The 15,477-nt window shown below is 43.2% G+C and overlaps 1 protein-coding gene across 2 annotated transcripts in view; it reads right to left on the bottom strand.

Moving 5' to 3' along the window:
• RAB3B (RAB3B, member RAS oncogene family) overlaps positions 1 to 15,477 on the bottom strand; it is a 70,100-nt gene that overhangs the window by 53,061 nt on the left and 1,562 nt on the right. For both annotated transcript variants that reach the window (XM_008139315.3, XM_054721424.1), the window contains exon 2: positions 8,635 to 8,862. In XM_008139315.3, coding sequence (XP_008137537.1) covers positions 8,635 to 8,862 — 228 coding nt within the window. The remainder of the gene's footprint in view (positions 1 to 8,634; positions 8,863 to 15,477) is intronic.

Below are 15,477 nucleotides of genomic sequence, written 5' to 3'. Positions count from 1 at the left end.
TGTTGAGAGACCCAGCTTATGTCCAGGTGGCGAGATTTCACCTTCCTTAGGTGGCAGGAGAAGCACTGGAATACGTTAGGAGACCTCATGGTGAGCCCCCAGTAAAGTCGTATCTCTCTCTGGACCCCAGCTGCTGTGATGAGCTCTTGTGGTTACCTAACAAGGGGACAGAGACAGGCATTCTCAGCAGGTAGTGTGAGCCTAAGACACAGACAGTACCTGTTTCAGGCAGTTAGCATTAGGGCTCTCAGGAGAGGAAACTGGAGTTAGAGCCTTGAAGGATAGGAAGAATTTATATTAGATCTTTTCCATGTTATTAACAGAAGCTGTGGTAGTCAGAATAATGCCCCCCCTCCCCGCAAAGATATCCACATCTTAATGACCAGAACCTGTGAATATGTTACCTTGCATGGCAAAAGGGACTTTGCAACTGCCAGGTTTTGAGATGGAAGATTATCCTGGATTATTCATGTGAGCTCAAGGTAATCAATCACAAGGGTCCTTATGAAAGAAAGACAAGATGGTCAGAAAGAGAGAGACTGGAAGATGTTATACCTCAGGCTTTGAAGATGGAAGAAGGAGCCTCAAGAAAAGGAATGCAGGAGGCCTCTAATAGCTGGAAAAGCAAGTAATGGACTCTCTCCAAGAGTCTCCAGAAGGAATGCAGGCCTGCCAACACCCTGATTTTAGCCCAGAGAGACTCATTTTGAACTTCTGATCGCCAGAACTGTAAGGTAGTATGTGTTGTTTTAAGTCACTAAGTTTATGGTGATTTGTAAGAGCTGCAATAGGAAACTAATATAGATGCCCATGAGACAGCTGCCCAATCCCATATAATAAAAGCCTAATATGCTAAGTGTCTGGTCACCTGTTCAACCAATCAAAGTGTAATATGCTAATGATATGCTAAGGCCGCTCAACCACTGGCTATGATGTGCACTGACCACCAGGGGGCAGATGCTGCAACTGGTAGGTTAGCTTGCTGCTGGGGTCCGGCCAATCAGGACTGAGCAAGACAGGCTGGACATGCCCTGGAGCCCTCCCGCGGTCCCTCTCTAGCTGGCCAACTTCCTGCATCCCTCCCCGGCCCCAATCGTGCACCGGTGGAGTCCCTCGGCCTGGCCTGCGCCTTCTCGCAATCCAGGACCCCTTAGGGGATGTCAGAAAGCTGGTTTTAGCCAGATCCCACAGGCCAGGCCGAGGGATCCCACTGGTGTACGAATTCGTGCACCGGGCCTCTAGTCTCATATAATAATCCATTATTATACACTAGAGGCCCAGTGCACAAATTCATGCACAGGTGGGATTCCTCGGCCTAGCCAGTGATTGAGGCAGGGGGGCCAGCGGCTGGGGGGAGGGACCCCAGGAGGTTGGCCGTCGGCCCCCCAATTAGGGTCCAGAGGAGGAACTGCGGGAGGTTGGCTGGTCAGGAGGAGGGGCCACGGGAGGTTGGCTGGCTAGGCAAGGGGAGAGGGGCCATAGGAGATTGGCCAGCCGACTGACTAGGCAAGTGACGGGGCCACGGGAGGTTGGCCGGAGGGGGGGAGGAGCTGCGGGAGGTTGGCTGTGGGAGCAACTGACTACCAGGGGGCAGCTCCTGTGTTGAGCGTCTGCCCCCTGGTAGACAGTGCGTGTCATAGCAAATGGTTGACCAATCATTCCGGTCGTTCTGTCGTAATGGTCACTTAGGCTTTTATATATATAGATTCTTAGTCTAGGAGAAAGTCAATCTCTCTCAATGTCCTAGTTTGCTCCTATTAACCAAAATAATAGAACTATGGTACTCATTTTATTTCACTTTTGGAGTTAGAGGTAATTTCAATCTCATCAGGTCCTGAGCAGAGAATGGGTCATAATCATTTCTCCATCCCCAAAGTCCAGCATAGTAAATACTTGTTAAATGACTGCTCAAGAGCCACAATCCCTCTTAATCTAGGTTTCTGGTATGATTATGTTTCCCACATTCCTAAACTCCATTACATTTTTTTAAAAATATGTTTTTATTGATTTTTTTTTTTTTGAGAGAGAGAGAGAGAAACATTGATTGGCTGCCTCCCACATGCACCCCAACCAGGGATCGAGCCTGCAACCTGGGCATGTGCCCCAACCAGGAATTGAATTGGCAACCTTTCAGTGCACAGGACCATGCTCAACTAACTGAGCCACACTGGCCAGGGCTTCATTACATTTTATTGTACTCTTATATCACTATTCCTAAAGTATAGGTCTTTGACATTCACAACTTTAATATTTGCTAGTTTTAATATTTAAGAGTGACTCCAAAGCCATGTGGTGACCTAAAATTGAATTGAGGCTGCATGTGGAAATAAGGTACTTGGCTAGTCAGTGAACCTAGCTGACTGCCCAACAGCTCCATCTCACCTGATCTGATTCTCAGGTCTTGGTTACATAGGGAGTCACCTCATCACTGTGGAATTCAGGATTCCCAGGAAATCTTTTAAGACTCCTTCTCCTATTTTCTCGAGCTTTCATCATTCTGCTTAACCTCCCTTTGGAGTTCATGCTTACTTGTATCTATCTCTTTAATTATAAAAAGGGCTATTGGAGGAGGAACCCTCTTTTCCCCCACTATGAGGAAGACTGTCCCTGGAGATAGAAACTTCCACTGCAGACCTGGGTAGAATGCTTTAGGTCTTAAGAATGAACAAGTCCGGGTCAAATGGATTTTGACCTTGGGTACATATTGTCCGAGCTAATTGCAGCTAGCGACTCAGGACAGCCTGTGATTGGATTTGTATGTCTATCTGACTCCAATGTGAAGTATTAACAAGATCCACTTCCCAGAAGACTTGAGCCATGTGCGTCATCCCAGCTTTTACCAGTAATAAGACTGTCACATTACTCCCATCTCTCTGCCTCCTGCATTTATCTCTCAATTGAATTCAACCATAAGTTGGGAAGAAAAGGAGTATCATTTATTGATCTCCCTAGAATCTTAATACAAATTGTTTGTTGTGTTTGCTCTGTGCCAGGTACTATGCTGATGCTTTCTACACATTGTTTTTTAAATCATCACCGAAACATCAAGACAAATATAATAATGAAGGTACATATCAGCAACCTACTGCTGAGGGCCTCAGAGCAGGGAGTTGAAGAGAAAGAAAGAAGAAGGAGAACAGTAATGCCAGGCCAGGCTCAAGAGTAGGGACAGTGGCCTATAAATCCTTCACAAAACACAGAGTTCTTGAACCCTCAATAGGAGAATGCTGGACAGGCCTGCCAGTCCATTCCTGTCTTTATAACAGTAATCCCAGACACGAGACACTACTTGACATGCAAGTCACCAAACAAGCCTCATTGGTGGGATTCTATCTTTCCACAATGGAGGCCCCTGCCACCACTTCCCAGGCCTGGGGTGAGCTGGTGTGGAGAAGGTCATCAGCTAAACTAGCCTTTTAAATTGTAAAAAAAAAAAAAAAAAAGGCTGAGAACACTGAGCCTGAGAACCCCAGCTGCAAGCCGGGGGAGGAGAGCTAAGTCACAGTTCAGTGATTCCTGAGCTCTGAGTCCCAGTGCCTGGGTTTGAAACAAGTCTATTCCATTCCTTCAGGGCTCTTACCACAGGTAAAACTGGGTACTTTCTATTTATGAACTTAGCATTTATCTCCCCTACTAGAGTGTACACTCTGTGAGAGCAGGAAGGGTGTTTCCCCACAGCTAGCCAAACGCCTGGCACCGAGTGAGCACCAGATAGATGCCTACTGAATGAAGGACGGAATGAAGCTTGGCTCCGAAGAAGTTATCTGACATTTCTAACCTCAGTCATTCTTTAAGGAGATAACTGCCTCCCTGAGTCAGAGGGAAAGTATGAAAGACACAAAGAGTGATTTAAAGCACATACAAGAAGAATCCACATGGCTGACAATACCCTATGCCCTTCTGATCTACTCAAGGCTTCATAGTTCTCCTTGAGCCTCCCATTCCGTTTCTTCACTTCATCTTCACAACAACCACGAGGCAAGAGAAGCAAGAATTACTTTTTCCATTTGATAGTTGGGGGAACAAACCCGTGGAATTGATGGGTCACTCATTCATATCACACAATAACTGTAGGGCAGAGCCAGGACTCCAAGTCCTAGGTCAGCTCGGTCCACTCAGACCCGGATTCTTCCCTTGACCAGCACCAGACACAATAGCCCCTGCAATGGGCCTCACATAGAGGCAGTGAAAGGCCCTCTGCCGCTCTTCTCTTCCCACAGGTCTCCAGGGGTTGCTTGGCAACCAGCACCCAGCAGTAAGTGGCCTCTAGTCAGGTTTGTTGCTGTGGAGCTTCCAAGTCTCCCTCCCTTCACACCTGTTCCTGCTCTCATTTGCTATTAATAAGACTTCTCCCCTACCTCCACCTCCCCAGTATAATTCTCTCCTCTGATTCACAATAATTAAACTCCCAGGATACAGAGGGGGCTCTCGGGACCCTAGGTGGGGAGAGACCCCAGAGAACAAGGCACTACCCAATGGCTTCATCACCCAATACCCCCCAGATATGATAGAAACTCCTTTTGTGAATGGTCCTGCTCAACGACGCTCAGACCTCCTCTTTGTCCCTCTCCACCTTCCACCCTGACTATGGTTTTCTGAAATCCCTTGGGAGAGATCAAATGGACTGGAGAAATTTAAATGAATGCTTCATACTGTGCTAGTGAGTCCCTGAATGCTGTTCCAGCACTCCTAGAACCACGTCGGGAAACCTTGGGAGGGGCCCAGTCACCCTTTGCATGTGGATCAAGAGCAGAGAAAGAAAGGAACCTAAATTTTATTGTGTTCCTAATACTGTTACCACATTTAGATCCCCCAACAAGCCTGCCAGGCTTTTACCGCTGAAGATGTTATTTATTCACAGAAGTAAAGTAACTTACCAAAGCTCACACTGCTTAAAAAAAAAAAAAATTACAGAAATCTTGTTTACAAAAGTAAATATATATGAGTAGATATGTATTTCTTCCTCTCCCTATACAATTAATTAATCATCAAATTCCATAAATTCTAGTCCTAAATCTCTATCCTCACTTCCAACTCTTATGTCATTTTTATCTTAGTGTTATGTACCAAATGTTTGTATCCTCCCAAAATTCACATATTAAAGCCCTGACCACCAGTGTGGCTATATTTGGAGATAGGTACTCTAAGGAAGTAATTAAGGTTAATTGAGGTCATAAAGTTAGGGCCCTGATCTAATAGGATTAGTGTCCTTATGAAAAGAGCTCCCTCACTCTCTCTCCATGTGTACACACCAAGGAAAGGCCACGTGAGCACACAGCAAGAAGGCAGCTGTCCTCTTGCCAGACATCAACCCTGCTGGCACCGTGATATTGGACTTCCAGTCTCCAGAACTGTGAGAAAATAAATTTCTGTTGTCTAAGCCATCTAGTCTGTGTTTTTTTGTTATGGCAGCCCAAGGAAGCTAATAGACTTAGCTCAAGCCCTTATAACTTACCCAAACCACTAGTTTCTTTGCTTCCCTCCCATCTACCCTCCAAACTGAAACCAGAGATTTTTTCTAAAGTGCAAATCTAACCTTGTTAAAACCCATCTATGGCTTCCCAATGCCTATGGTAATTGTCTCCAAATTTATACCCCTATTAAGTAAGAAAAATGTAGGCACAGCACCCACAATATTTGTATATTTACTTAAATCACACATATATACTTCTGTACACAAAAGATGTTAAAATACATACAATGACATAAATACTATTTAAATGCTTAAATTTTAGTGTATTTATGAACAGTTCAGAAAACGTTTTTACAGAAAAGCACATATGCATACACACACCAAGAAAACCCTTTCCTCATTTTTTTGTGTGTGGTTTTTTTTTTTTTTTTAGCAAAAGCAATGTGATTGACTATGTCAAATCTAATTAGATCATCACTGATTTTACCTCAAAACATGGCTGACAATGAACTTGTGCTAGGAGTCAGAGAAATATCACTGCAGCCATTTTCTGTGCTCATGTGGGCTCACTATAATTAGTGCAGTCTTCAACCAGAGGTTTCTTTGCAGGACTGTTTTAAAGCCACATATCCATTGTGGGTCCATTTAGTTAAAATTAGGTAGTAAAATCAATAAATCCACTTAACCAGGCACAGGAAAACGGCAGAAGCTCACGATGGACTAAAAATGAATGAAGAGTGAGGGAGTCACCACTGCCAACCCCTTAGAAGGGCAGAATGTCTATTCCTACCTAAAGGTCTTTTGAGTGTAGACTATGTGACTGTCTAAAGTGGAGATCAAATGAAGACATCTTTGTCAATCTATATAGTAAATGTTAGTATCTTTTACTTTCTCTTCATAGACAAAGTAAACTCTAGTAGTTTCTTCAGCTCCCTAAGGAGTCATCAATCACTTACCCTCTGACCCATGGCAAGAACCTTCTGTTTGTTGTGCCGTCTGATAGCCTCTCCAGAAAATTTAACTTGGCACCCCATCCCTGCTCTTTCAAAGCTTTGCTCTAGTTAAACTGTCTTGCTCACCATGCCCCAAATATCCTGTGTTCTCACACACCCCACCCTGCCGTGTGTTGGCTGCAAAGAAAATGTCAGATAACATAGCAGAAGCACTTGGCACATAATAGGTACTTAATAAATGCTTATTGATTCTCACCATGAGGTAAACTAGATCAGTGATTCTTCAATTTTGGCCTGCCTCAAAAACCACCTGGAAGGTTTGTTATAACACAGACTAGAGTCCCGGTGCATGAAATTCGTGCACTAGAAGGGGGGGGGGGGTCCCTCAGTCCAGGACCCCTCAGGGGATGTCTGCCTAAGCCAGCAGTCGACATCCCTCTCGCAGTCTGGGACCCCTCGCTCCTTACCGCCCACCTGCTCACTGTTCCTTACTGCTCAGCTCGCTGCTCCTTAGCACTGCTGGGGAGGTGGGAGAGGCTCCCGCCACCGCCGCTGCACTTGCCAGCCGTGAGCCTGGCTTCTGGCTGAGCGGCACTCCCCCTGTGAGAGCACACTGACCACACTGCGCATCATAGCAACTGGTCGTTCAGGTCATTCCGTCATAATGGTCACTTAGGCTTTTACTATATAGGTTATTGGGCCATACCCCAGAGTTTCAGATTCAGTGGATCGGAAGAGGGGCCCGAGAATCTGCATTTCTAACAAATTCCCAGATGATGCTGACGCTGTTGATCTGGAGACCCCACTTCTAAAACCAATTAACTAAATGGTCTGTAGAGCTTCTGACATTTCCAATGATTTATGTTTCTTCAACGCTTTTAATAGAGACAAAGTGAACAAAATAAACTTTTATCTCTATATAAATTAATACTTAACATTGTCATACATGGAAATATAGGTTCTATAAGGTCTAATGTGCTTCTCAACAGTGTAGAGAAAAGATCACATAATTTAGATTCAGAAGATCTAAGCTGGAATCCCACTTTATAGCTGTGTGGTCAACCTAAGGCAAGCTAATATTCTCTGAAACTGAATATTTTTCCTTCTGTAAAATAGGAGTGTATTAAAATAATACCTACCTCTTGGGGTTAGTTATAAGGTAATATTAATATATTAAAATAATTTATAAAAAGAAAAGTACTGTATACAGACTATACCAATAAGATATATGTACTATGTATTAATGTACATTTAACAAGTTGAATAATAAATAATACATGTTTTGAATACTTAAAATCACAAATGTTCAAAATTTCTAATCTCAATGCTAATTCCTTATTGCAAAGTATATGATCTACATGTTGCTATATCATCTCAACTATATATATATATATATATTTCATTAGTACCACTGGTGAGCACCAATAATAGTAGCTGTGATGGCCAGCTAACAAGACGGTCCCCCATGATCCTCACCTCCCAGGATTCATACCATTGTATAGTTTCCTTCTACATTGAATCAGTGACCAATAGAATACTTTAAGGCTGAGCAATAAGAGACATTGCCACTTCCTCTTAGATTTCTTGGATCTTTCCAAGAGCTGGGGAAGCCAGCTGCCGTGCCATGAAGAGACTTAAGCAGCTCTGTGGAGAGAGCCACCTGGGAATGAACTAAGGCCTTCTAACAGGCCAGTACCACACATGTGAGTGAGCCACCTTTGAAAGGAATCCTCCAATCCCCCCCCCTCAAGCCTTCTGATGACTGCTATCTAAGCTGACATCTGGCTGCAAGCTCATAAGAGGCCATAAGCCAGAAACTCTTAAACGTTCAAGTCACAAAAACTGTGCAGTAATGAATTATTATTATTGCTGTTTTAAGCCATCAAGTTTTGAAGTGATTTGTTATGCAGTGGTAGATTATGGATACAATAGCTAACATTTATTGTGCATTAACTATGTTCCAGGAACTATATAAGCACCCATAGCCCTACGATGTAGATGCCAGCTCCAAAGCCCAGATTCTGTCACTATTGATACAGGCCAGAATAAAGCCTCTTGGATAGTTAAGCAGCAGAAACAACTGAGCCCCCAGAGGAGAGCAAACTTGTATAAAACCAGCAAGGGGCACTCCAGGGGCAAGACCAGCCACAGCATTAGTGTCTGGTGCTGTAAGACCCAGAAGTTCCAAACCGGCCCCATCCCCTAGCCCTGGTACTAGCAGACTAGTCCCCCGTCAGGACAATCCTGCCCAAGACGCCTAGGACTCACCCAGATCTGCAGCTTCACTCGCTTCTCATTGCGGTAGACTGTCTTCACCTTGAAGTCGATGCCCACAGTGCTGACGAAGGCTGGGGTGAAGGTGTCATCAGCATAGCGGAAGAGGAAGGAGGTTTTGCCAACGCTGCTGTTGCCGATGATGAGCAGTTTAAACATGTAGTCAAAATTCTGGTCGGAGGCATCTTTGACCCCGGCTTTACTATCGGTCACTGAAGCCATCTGCAGGAGAGACCTGTGGTCACTCAGGAGCACATCTCTAGTGTCACCAACCTTTTAATGGTCACTCCGCCATTCACATACTCATTCCCCACCCCAGCATCACTGAGGAAATACATACAACGCAGAATCACCCCATCACTGCACCTGTCCCAATGTTGTCTCAGGATTGGGTGGAACCCAACTCCTCCCATTCATTCCCTCAGCAAATATTTACTGAGCACACTGCTCTGGGTCAAACCCTGTGCTGGGCATGGGGAATACAAATATGAATCAGACATGGTGTCTACCCTCTGAATGGCCACAGATTAGAGTAAAAAAAATCACATAAACTCATAGTAACAAAGCGGTAGGAAAGTCTTGGCTAAGGAAGCCCACAAGAAGCATCTAATCGAACCTGGAGGAATGGTGGTCAAGGAGAGTCTCCTATGAGAGGCAGCTCCTGAGCTGAGTTTTTTGTTGTTGTTTTGTGTGTTTTTTTTGGGGGGGGAGGTAAGATGGGGGAGAAGCTAAAACAGAATATACATGAACATTCCAGGAAAGACCCTGTATAAGGCTATCATTCCCATTTCAAAAGCGTTTATGGCTCCTCACAGCTCTGAAGATCAAGACAAATCTGTTCAACTTGACAAAGAACCAGCGAATAAACTCTCTAAACTTTATCTTCCCCTAAGTCTTCTCCCTACCAACCTGTGCAACTTTATACCAGATTACACACTTTACTCCAAACATGCAATATGTCTTGCTTTTGTCCCATTAGACATGTATTCTTTCTTTCTGCCTAGACAAGTCTTCTCCTAATAAACTCCTGCTCACCCTTGTAGATCCAATGAAGTCTCCCCTACCCGTGCATGGCAGGGACATGCACTCCTGCCCTGTACTTCCAGAGCACTCTAACAGCACTTTATACTATTTCAGAACGGTTTACTGTACTATTCTAGCTCCTCCTTTAGACCAAACATCTGAGACTTAAAGTACTTCATTTCTGCCTCTCTAGCTTCTAGCACAAGTCCTAGTACATGATCAGCACTAAGTAAGTGTGCCCTGAATTAATAAGAGTCATGTCCTCACTCTGGGGCCTAATCTCATCATCTGGAAAATGGGAGAACAATTTCTGCCCTGCTTCCCTCACAGAGCTGTTATAGGACTCAAATAAGATAACAATGAGTAAGACCTTAATAAACTGGTAAACTCCACACAGGTGTGAACATAAGTCATTCTTATTCCAAATCCTTCAAAACATAGATCCTTTGTTTATTGACTCATTCATTCATTCATTCATTCAGCAAGTATTTATTACATGCCAGGGCTTCCCTGAGACCCCAGCCCTCTCAGACCTGCCACCCATCCTCCCCTTTTCTTGAACACTTGAATCTGGTCTTTATAATCCAGCACTTGGTCCCATCATCTTTGAGTGTTTAATTGCTTTTTCTACATTTTACCAGCTGTAGGTACCCGGCTTCTCCCTATGTAATCTCCTTTTGTGTTCAGCGCTGGGTACTCAGACATGTTGAGTGAGTAGTCAGGGGACGGTGGGAAGACAGCCCTAATGTGAGGTAATGTTCAGGTGTCACTCTCTTTAGGAATTCCTGCTTTTTTTTCCCCAAAGGAAAAGAAAGGGAGTGAGACTGGTGGATTTATTTCTATGAGCCTCTCCAGTGAGTTGTAAGGTTAAATAAAGCTCTCCTGAAGAAAGGTCAGACAAATACGTGGGATAATTTATTGGCAGCCCTTTAATAATACTTCATTATGTGGTGGCCTCTGTTCTTTCCTCTCTTTTCTCCCAGCTCTCAAGCCTTTATCTGAGACCCGCAGCCACATTTCCTGTATCAATCTGCTCCATGGCAAGGCTCACTAAGCAGGCATAGAACATTCCCTGGACCCCTGGCAACTGGAGGCAGAGCATTTACATGGAAGAAGAAAGTGATATTGGAGGGGAGGGTGCTTAAACTGTCTCATAGCCCTAACTTTTCAGTTGTTCATGGTACAAGATGCAGAACCTATTTTAAGAATTGGCAAAGGAATTATGCTTTTTCTATCTAAAACAAGGGAAGCAACCACAATGCCCTCACACTATCCTCTGCTCGGCTGCCAGCCAACTTTATTTACAAGAGAAAATTCCAATTTGGAAAGTGTAAAAATTTATAAAAGAGCTTAAAAGTATAAAGAGAAATTTTTAAATGACCAGACATCCCCTCCATTCAGGAACTGTCATTGTTAACGTGTTAAGTGTATTTCCTCCCTTATTTCTCATGCAATAAAATGCCATCTATTTTAAGTTATATCTTATTTGTTAATTTAAAAAGTAATACACACATTGAAAATAATTCAAACAAACTTTTACTACTTCTAAGTACTACTTTATCACCATCTGCAGTTTGCATTATTTTCTTAATTTTTAGCATAAAAATAAGTAATATGGAATCTACAGGTTTACAATGAAAAAAACAAACAACAACAAAAAACTCTCACTTTGGGGGGAGGGGGGGGAAATGGGGGAATAAGGCCACTACATGTGGCCTCATGTAGAATCAGCCTTCATCAATAAAGAGAAAAAAATTTTTAAAAAAACAACCTCCCACCCGTGATTCCCAATCTCTGGTTCCTCTTCCCAACAGCAAACATGTTACCAATTCATTAATCCTTAAGAGATAGTCTTTGTAAATATAAGCATAGAGGTCTGTTTATATTTTTATCTGTATATAATGATAACATACTAAACATATTCCACTTTATATTTTCTATGCACATTTTAACAGCTAAGATAATATTTTCATTAGTTTTGTACCCTGCTCCTTTTCACTTAACATTGTCATATTTTACTAGACTTTTAAAACTCTTCATAAATATTATTTCAATTAGCTACTACATTATATTACATCTAAGGATGTGTCATATGACCAATTCTTTAATGTTGTATATTTGTTATTTTTATATTCTTAATTATTATAAACTAGAGGCCTGGTGCATGAATTCGTTAACGGGTGGGTCCCTCAGCCTGGCCAGTGATCGGACCAATCGGGGCCATGGGAGGTTGACTGTGAGAGTGCACTGACCACCAGGGGGCAGCTCCTGCATTGAGCGTCTGCCCCCTGGTGGTCAGTGTGTGTCATAGTGATCGGTCATTCAGTCACTGAGGCTTTTATATATATATATAGATTAAACCACAGTGACCATTTCTTTACATAAATACTTGTTCAATTTCCTGTTTATTTCCTCAGAAACTATCTTAGAAGTGGAACTGCTGGTCAAAGAGCAATTTTGCTAAAACACAGAAATGATCTATACCTCAATTTCATGTCCTTTATTTTATCCTCTAAATAAACCTGGGAGATAAAATTGAAATTACAAAATTATTATTTCCATTTGATCAAGAAGGAAACTGAGAGCCAGAAATTAGGAGGATTTGCCCAAGCCTCATAGCTACCGGCTGAGCCTAGACCTAGTACCATGCAGCAGTGTTATGGGAAAGTTCATTATGCCAGGCCTACTCCTCAGCTGAATTCTTGGACAAATCATGCGGCCTCTCTAAGCCACAGTATTTTTACCTTAAAATAGAGAAAATACCACCTATTTCACAGACCTGTGGTGCAAATATGTAAGTAATCTGGCATAATTTCCTGGCCCATGTGAGGTACTCAATAAATATTATTTCACTGGCCCCTTTAATTTACCTCTGCAGTCAAATCTTATTCAACTGCCCTCTCCCTGATCTGGGCTACATTATTTGAGCTTGTTTTACAATTAACTATCTGCCTTCTTTTCCTGGAATAAGCTGAGTTGTATCCATCCTTACACCTGCCAATACTGGATCTATAGCAAATCCTTAGGGCATATTATTCCTTTCAATAAACGTTTAGTGAGCATTTGCCATGTGCCAGACTATCAATGTAAGTGTTATATTATCGGTCTTCATTTTTCTGATGCAGCTATTTACACTCTTAGATACCTGGAATTAGAAGGAATTTCGGAGTGGCGGCTATATCATAACAAAAAGCCTAGCTCCTGGCCCAGCTTTCCCAGTAGCTCAATATAAATGTATGAACTTGGGTAAGTCACTTAAACTCTGCGCTTCAGTGTCCTCATCTATGACATGATGATATTACCTACCTTGCAAGGCTGCTGTAAATTTTAAACAAGAGAATGTATATAAGTGTGTTTCACTGTGTAGAGAAAACTGCATGTGGCCTCATGTAGAATCAGCCTTTATTAGCTACGCCTGCCACAGGTGTGAGAGTAAGGAGCTAGGCAAGAGTAAAAAACAGTTTCCATTCCTGCCTGATCCACTCCCCTTCATTTCACAGGTCAAAAATTGAGGCTCCACAAAGAGAAGGGATTTGTCCAAAGTCACATAGCAAGTTGTGACCAGAACGTTGTGACCAGAACTTCCATTATCTAATGACTCCCAGATTGGACTGGACTTAGAGGGGGGAAAAAACTGCAACAATTTTAGAGTGAATAAAGAAGGATCCCCGGCCCGGCTGGTGTTGCTCAGTGCTTGAGCATCAACCTAGGAACCAGGAGGTCATGGTTTAGTTCTCGGTCAGGGCACATGCCCAGGTTGTGGGCTCCATCCTCTGTATGGGGTGTGCAGGAGGCAGCCGATCAATGATTCCCTCTCATCACTGATGTTTCTATCTCTCCCTGCCTTTCCTTTCCTCTCTGAAATCAATAAAAATATATTTTTTAAAAAAAGAAGCATTCCCAGCGCCCTGAGCATCTCTATCCTAGCATTTGCCACGCTGTTTATGTGCACACAGCGTAGCTTTCCCAGTAGGTAGTGTGAGATCAGGAAGAGGCAGAGGGCAGAGAGGTTCAGTTGGAAGGGACGTTCAGATGTAAGCCCCCAAGGGGATCTTTTCAAGATGGGGCTACCCAGATACTTGGAAGAGAGATAAAAAGCATCCTAGCGAGCATCTGCCCGAGGCAGATCGAAGCAGACAGGTCACTGCACACGGGCGCATGCAGAACCACACTGGTGGGATAAGGATCAAACACATCTTCCCTCTTTTGTGACAGTTACATAAATGACAGCGCCTGGTAGCTCACTGTCTCCGTGACAAGAAATATAGATGAAGGAAGGCCCAGGGACCATCTGGGAAGTCATCCCTGGTTCCTGGCTAGGGAATGAAGAAAATGGCTCCTCTAAGAATTGGTGTGAGAAACAAATAATGTGTCCAGTCTGATAGGCCGCAGAAATAAACACCTAAGAAGAAGCCAACTTCAGCCAAGAAAGGGAAAAGGGAGGGGGAGGAAAAGAGGGCCCTAAAATCCAGCAAGAGGGGGTCAATTCAATACACGCAGTGAATAGATGAACTCTCCTGATGGAAAAAGCATACGATTGAGTCAGGAGACCTGGGTTGAGCCTTTGCTCTCTCAGCAGTTGTGTAGCCTTAGGCAGATCACACCCTGGGCCTCAGTTTCCTCATCTATAAAATGAGTTAATAAAATGACTCCCTGGCAAACTGTTGTAAGAACTAAAACCGGTCTATGGGAGAGTGCTTTATAAAAACCCTTATTTTATTTTATTTTTATTTTTTTGTCTATGTGCTTCATGTTTTGTTTTTTTTTAATCAGGTCATCCTGGGTAGTGGAAATAGCCTAGGTTCCAAGCCAAACAAACTAGATTCGGTTTCCGTGTCTATCATTTATTATCTGTGAGATCTTGGCAAGAAATCTCACATGACTAAGACACAGTTTCCTCATTTGTATAAGCATTATTGGGAAGACTGTAGTCAATGTTGGAAAAGCATCTAGATAGGATATGACATATAAGAGGTGCTCCTATTTGGGAACTTTTATCAATGAGGAATAAAGAGGGAGTTGGCCGCATGTGGACCTCACCCTAGTATAGGTAACCTCCTCCCTGAAGCCATACTCTACTAATTTTTCTAATTCTGCCTTTCTTTAGGTCATTCCCCACTGACAACTCATCACCACCAGCCAGCCTACCTCCTCATTGTTTCCCCACAGAAACAGCTACCATTTTTTGAGCATCTACTAAATCCCAGGTGTTCTCAACACATTCTATCTTGCATAAAAAAAAAAAGATTGGAAAACGTTCACTTCCTTCTTTCTCCAGACTGGAGACAGAGAGCCATGGGTGTGGTCACTGACAGAACGTAGGCACACTTGTATAATAACATCAGTGGCCTTTCTCTTTTGTACAGTGCTTTATAGTTTATGAAAGCTCTTCTCCCCCCCCCCCCACATTATCATATATGATCTTCACAACAATTCTTGGGGGTGGATAAAGAAATTGAGGCACTCGTACAACCACAGCTCAGTTATTCATTCAGTCAACGTTCACTGAGCACGTGCTGCGAGCCAGGCCCTGTGCTACACTCTGGGGAGCTGGAGAGGAACCGTAAGCAGTTCAAGCTTAGAGGGGAAACCTTTTTAAACATCCTATATACAGGTTACTGATGCCTCCCTTCATATCACAATCCTTAAGAAAGTGGAGATTTATCTCTTGGGCTAGAGATCATTTTCGAATCTTGCCTTCTCTCATACTGTTTCCTCTGACAGGAACATACTTTATTCCACTACTAGCTAAATCCTTCATGATGAGAAAATCATCCCTGGCCCATCGTCCGCTAACAGAATGTCTCTCCTCTG

This window comes from Eptesicus fuscus, chromosome 9 (genome assembly GCF_027574615.1).
Source record: "Eptesicus fuscus isolate TK198812 chromosome 9, DD_ASM_mEF_20220401, whole genome shotgun sequence".
In the NCBI taxonomy this organism is placed as follows: Eukaryota; Metazoa; Chordata; class Mammalia; order Chiroptera; family Vespertilionidae; genus Eptesicus; species Eptesicus fuscus.
Note: the sequence above shows the minus strand (reverse complement) of the source record. Positions and strands in the feature narration are given on the sequence as shown.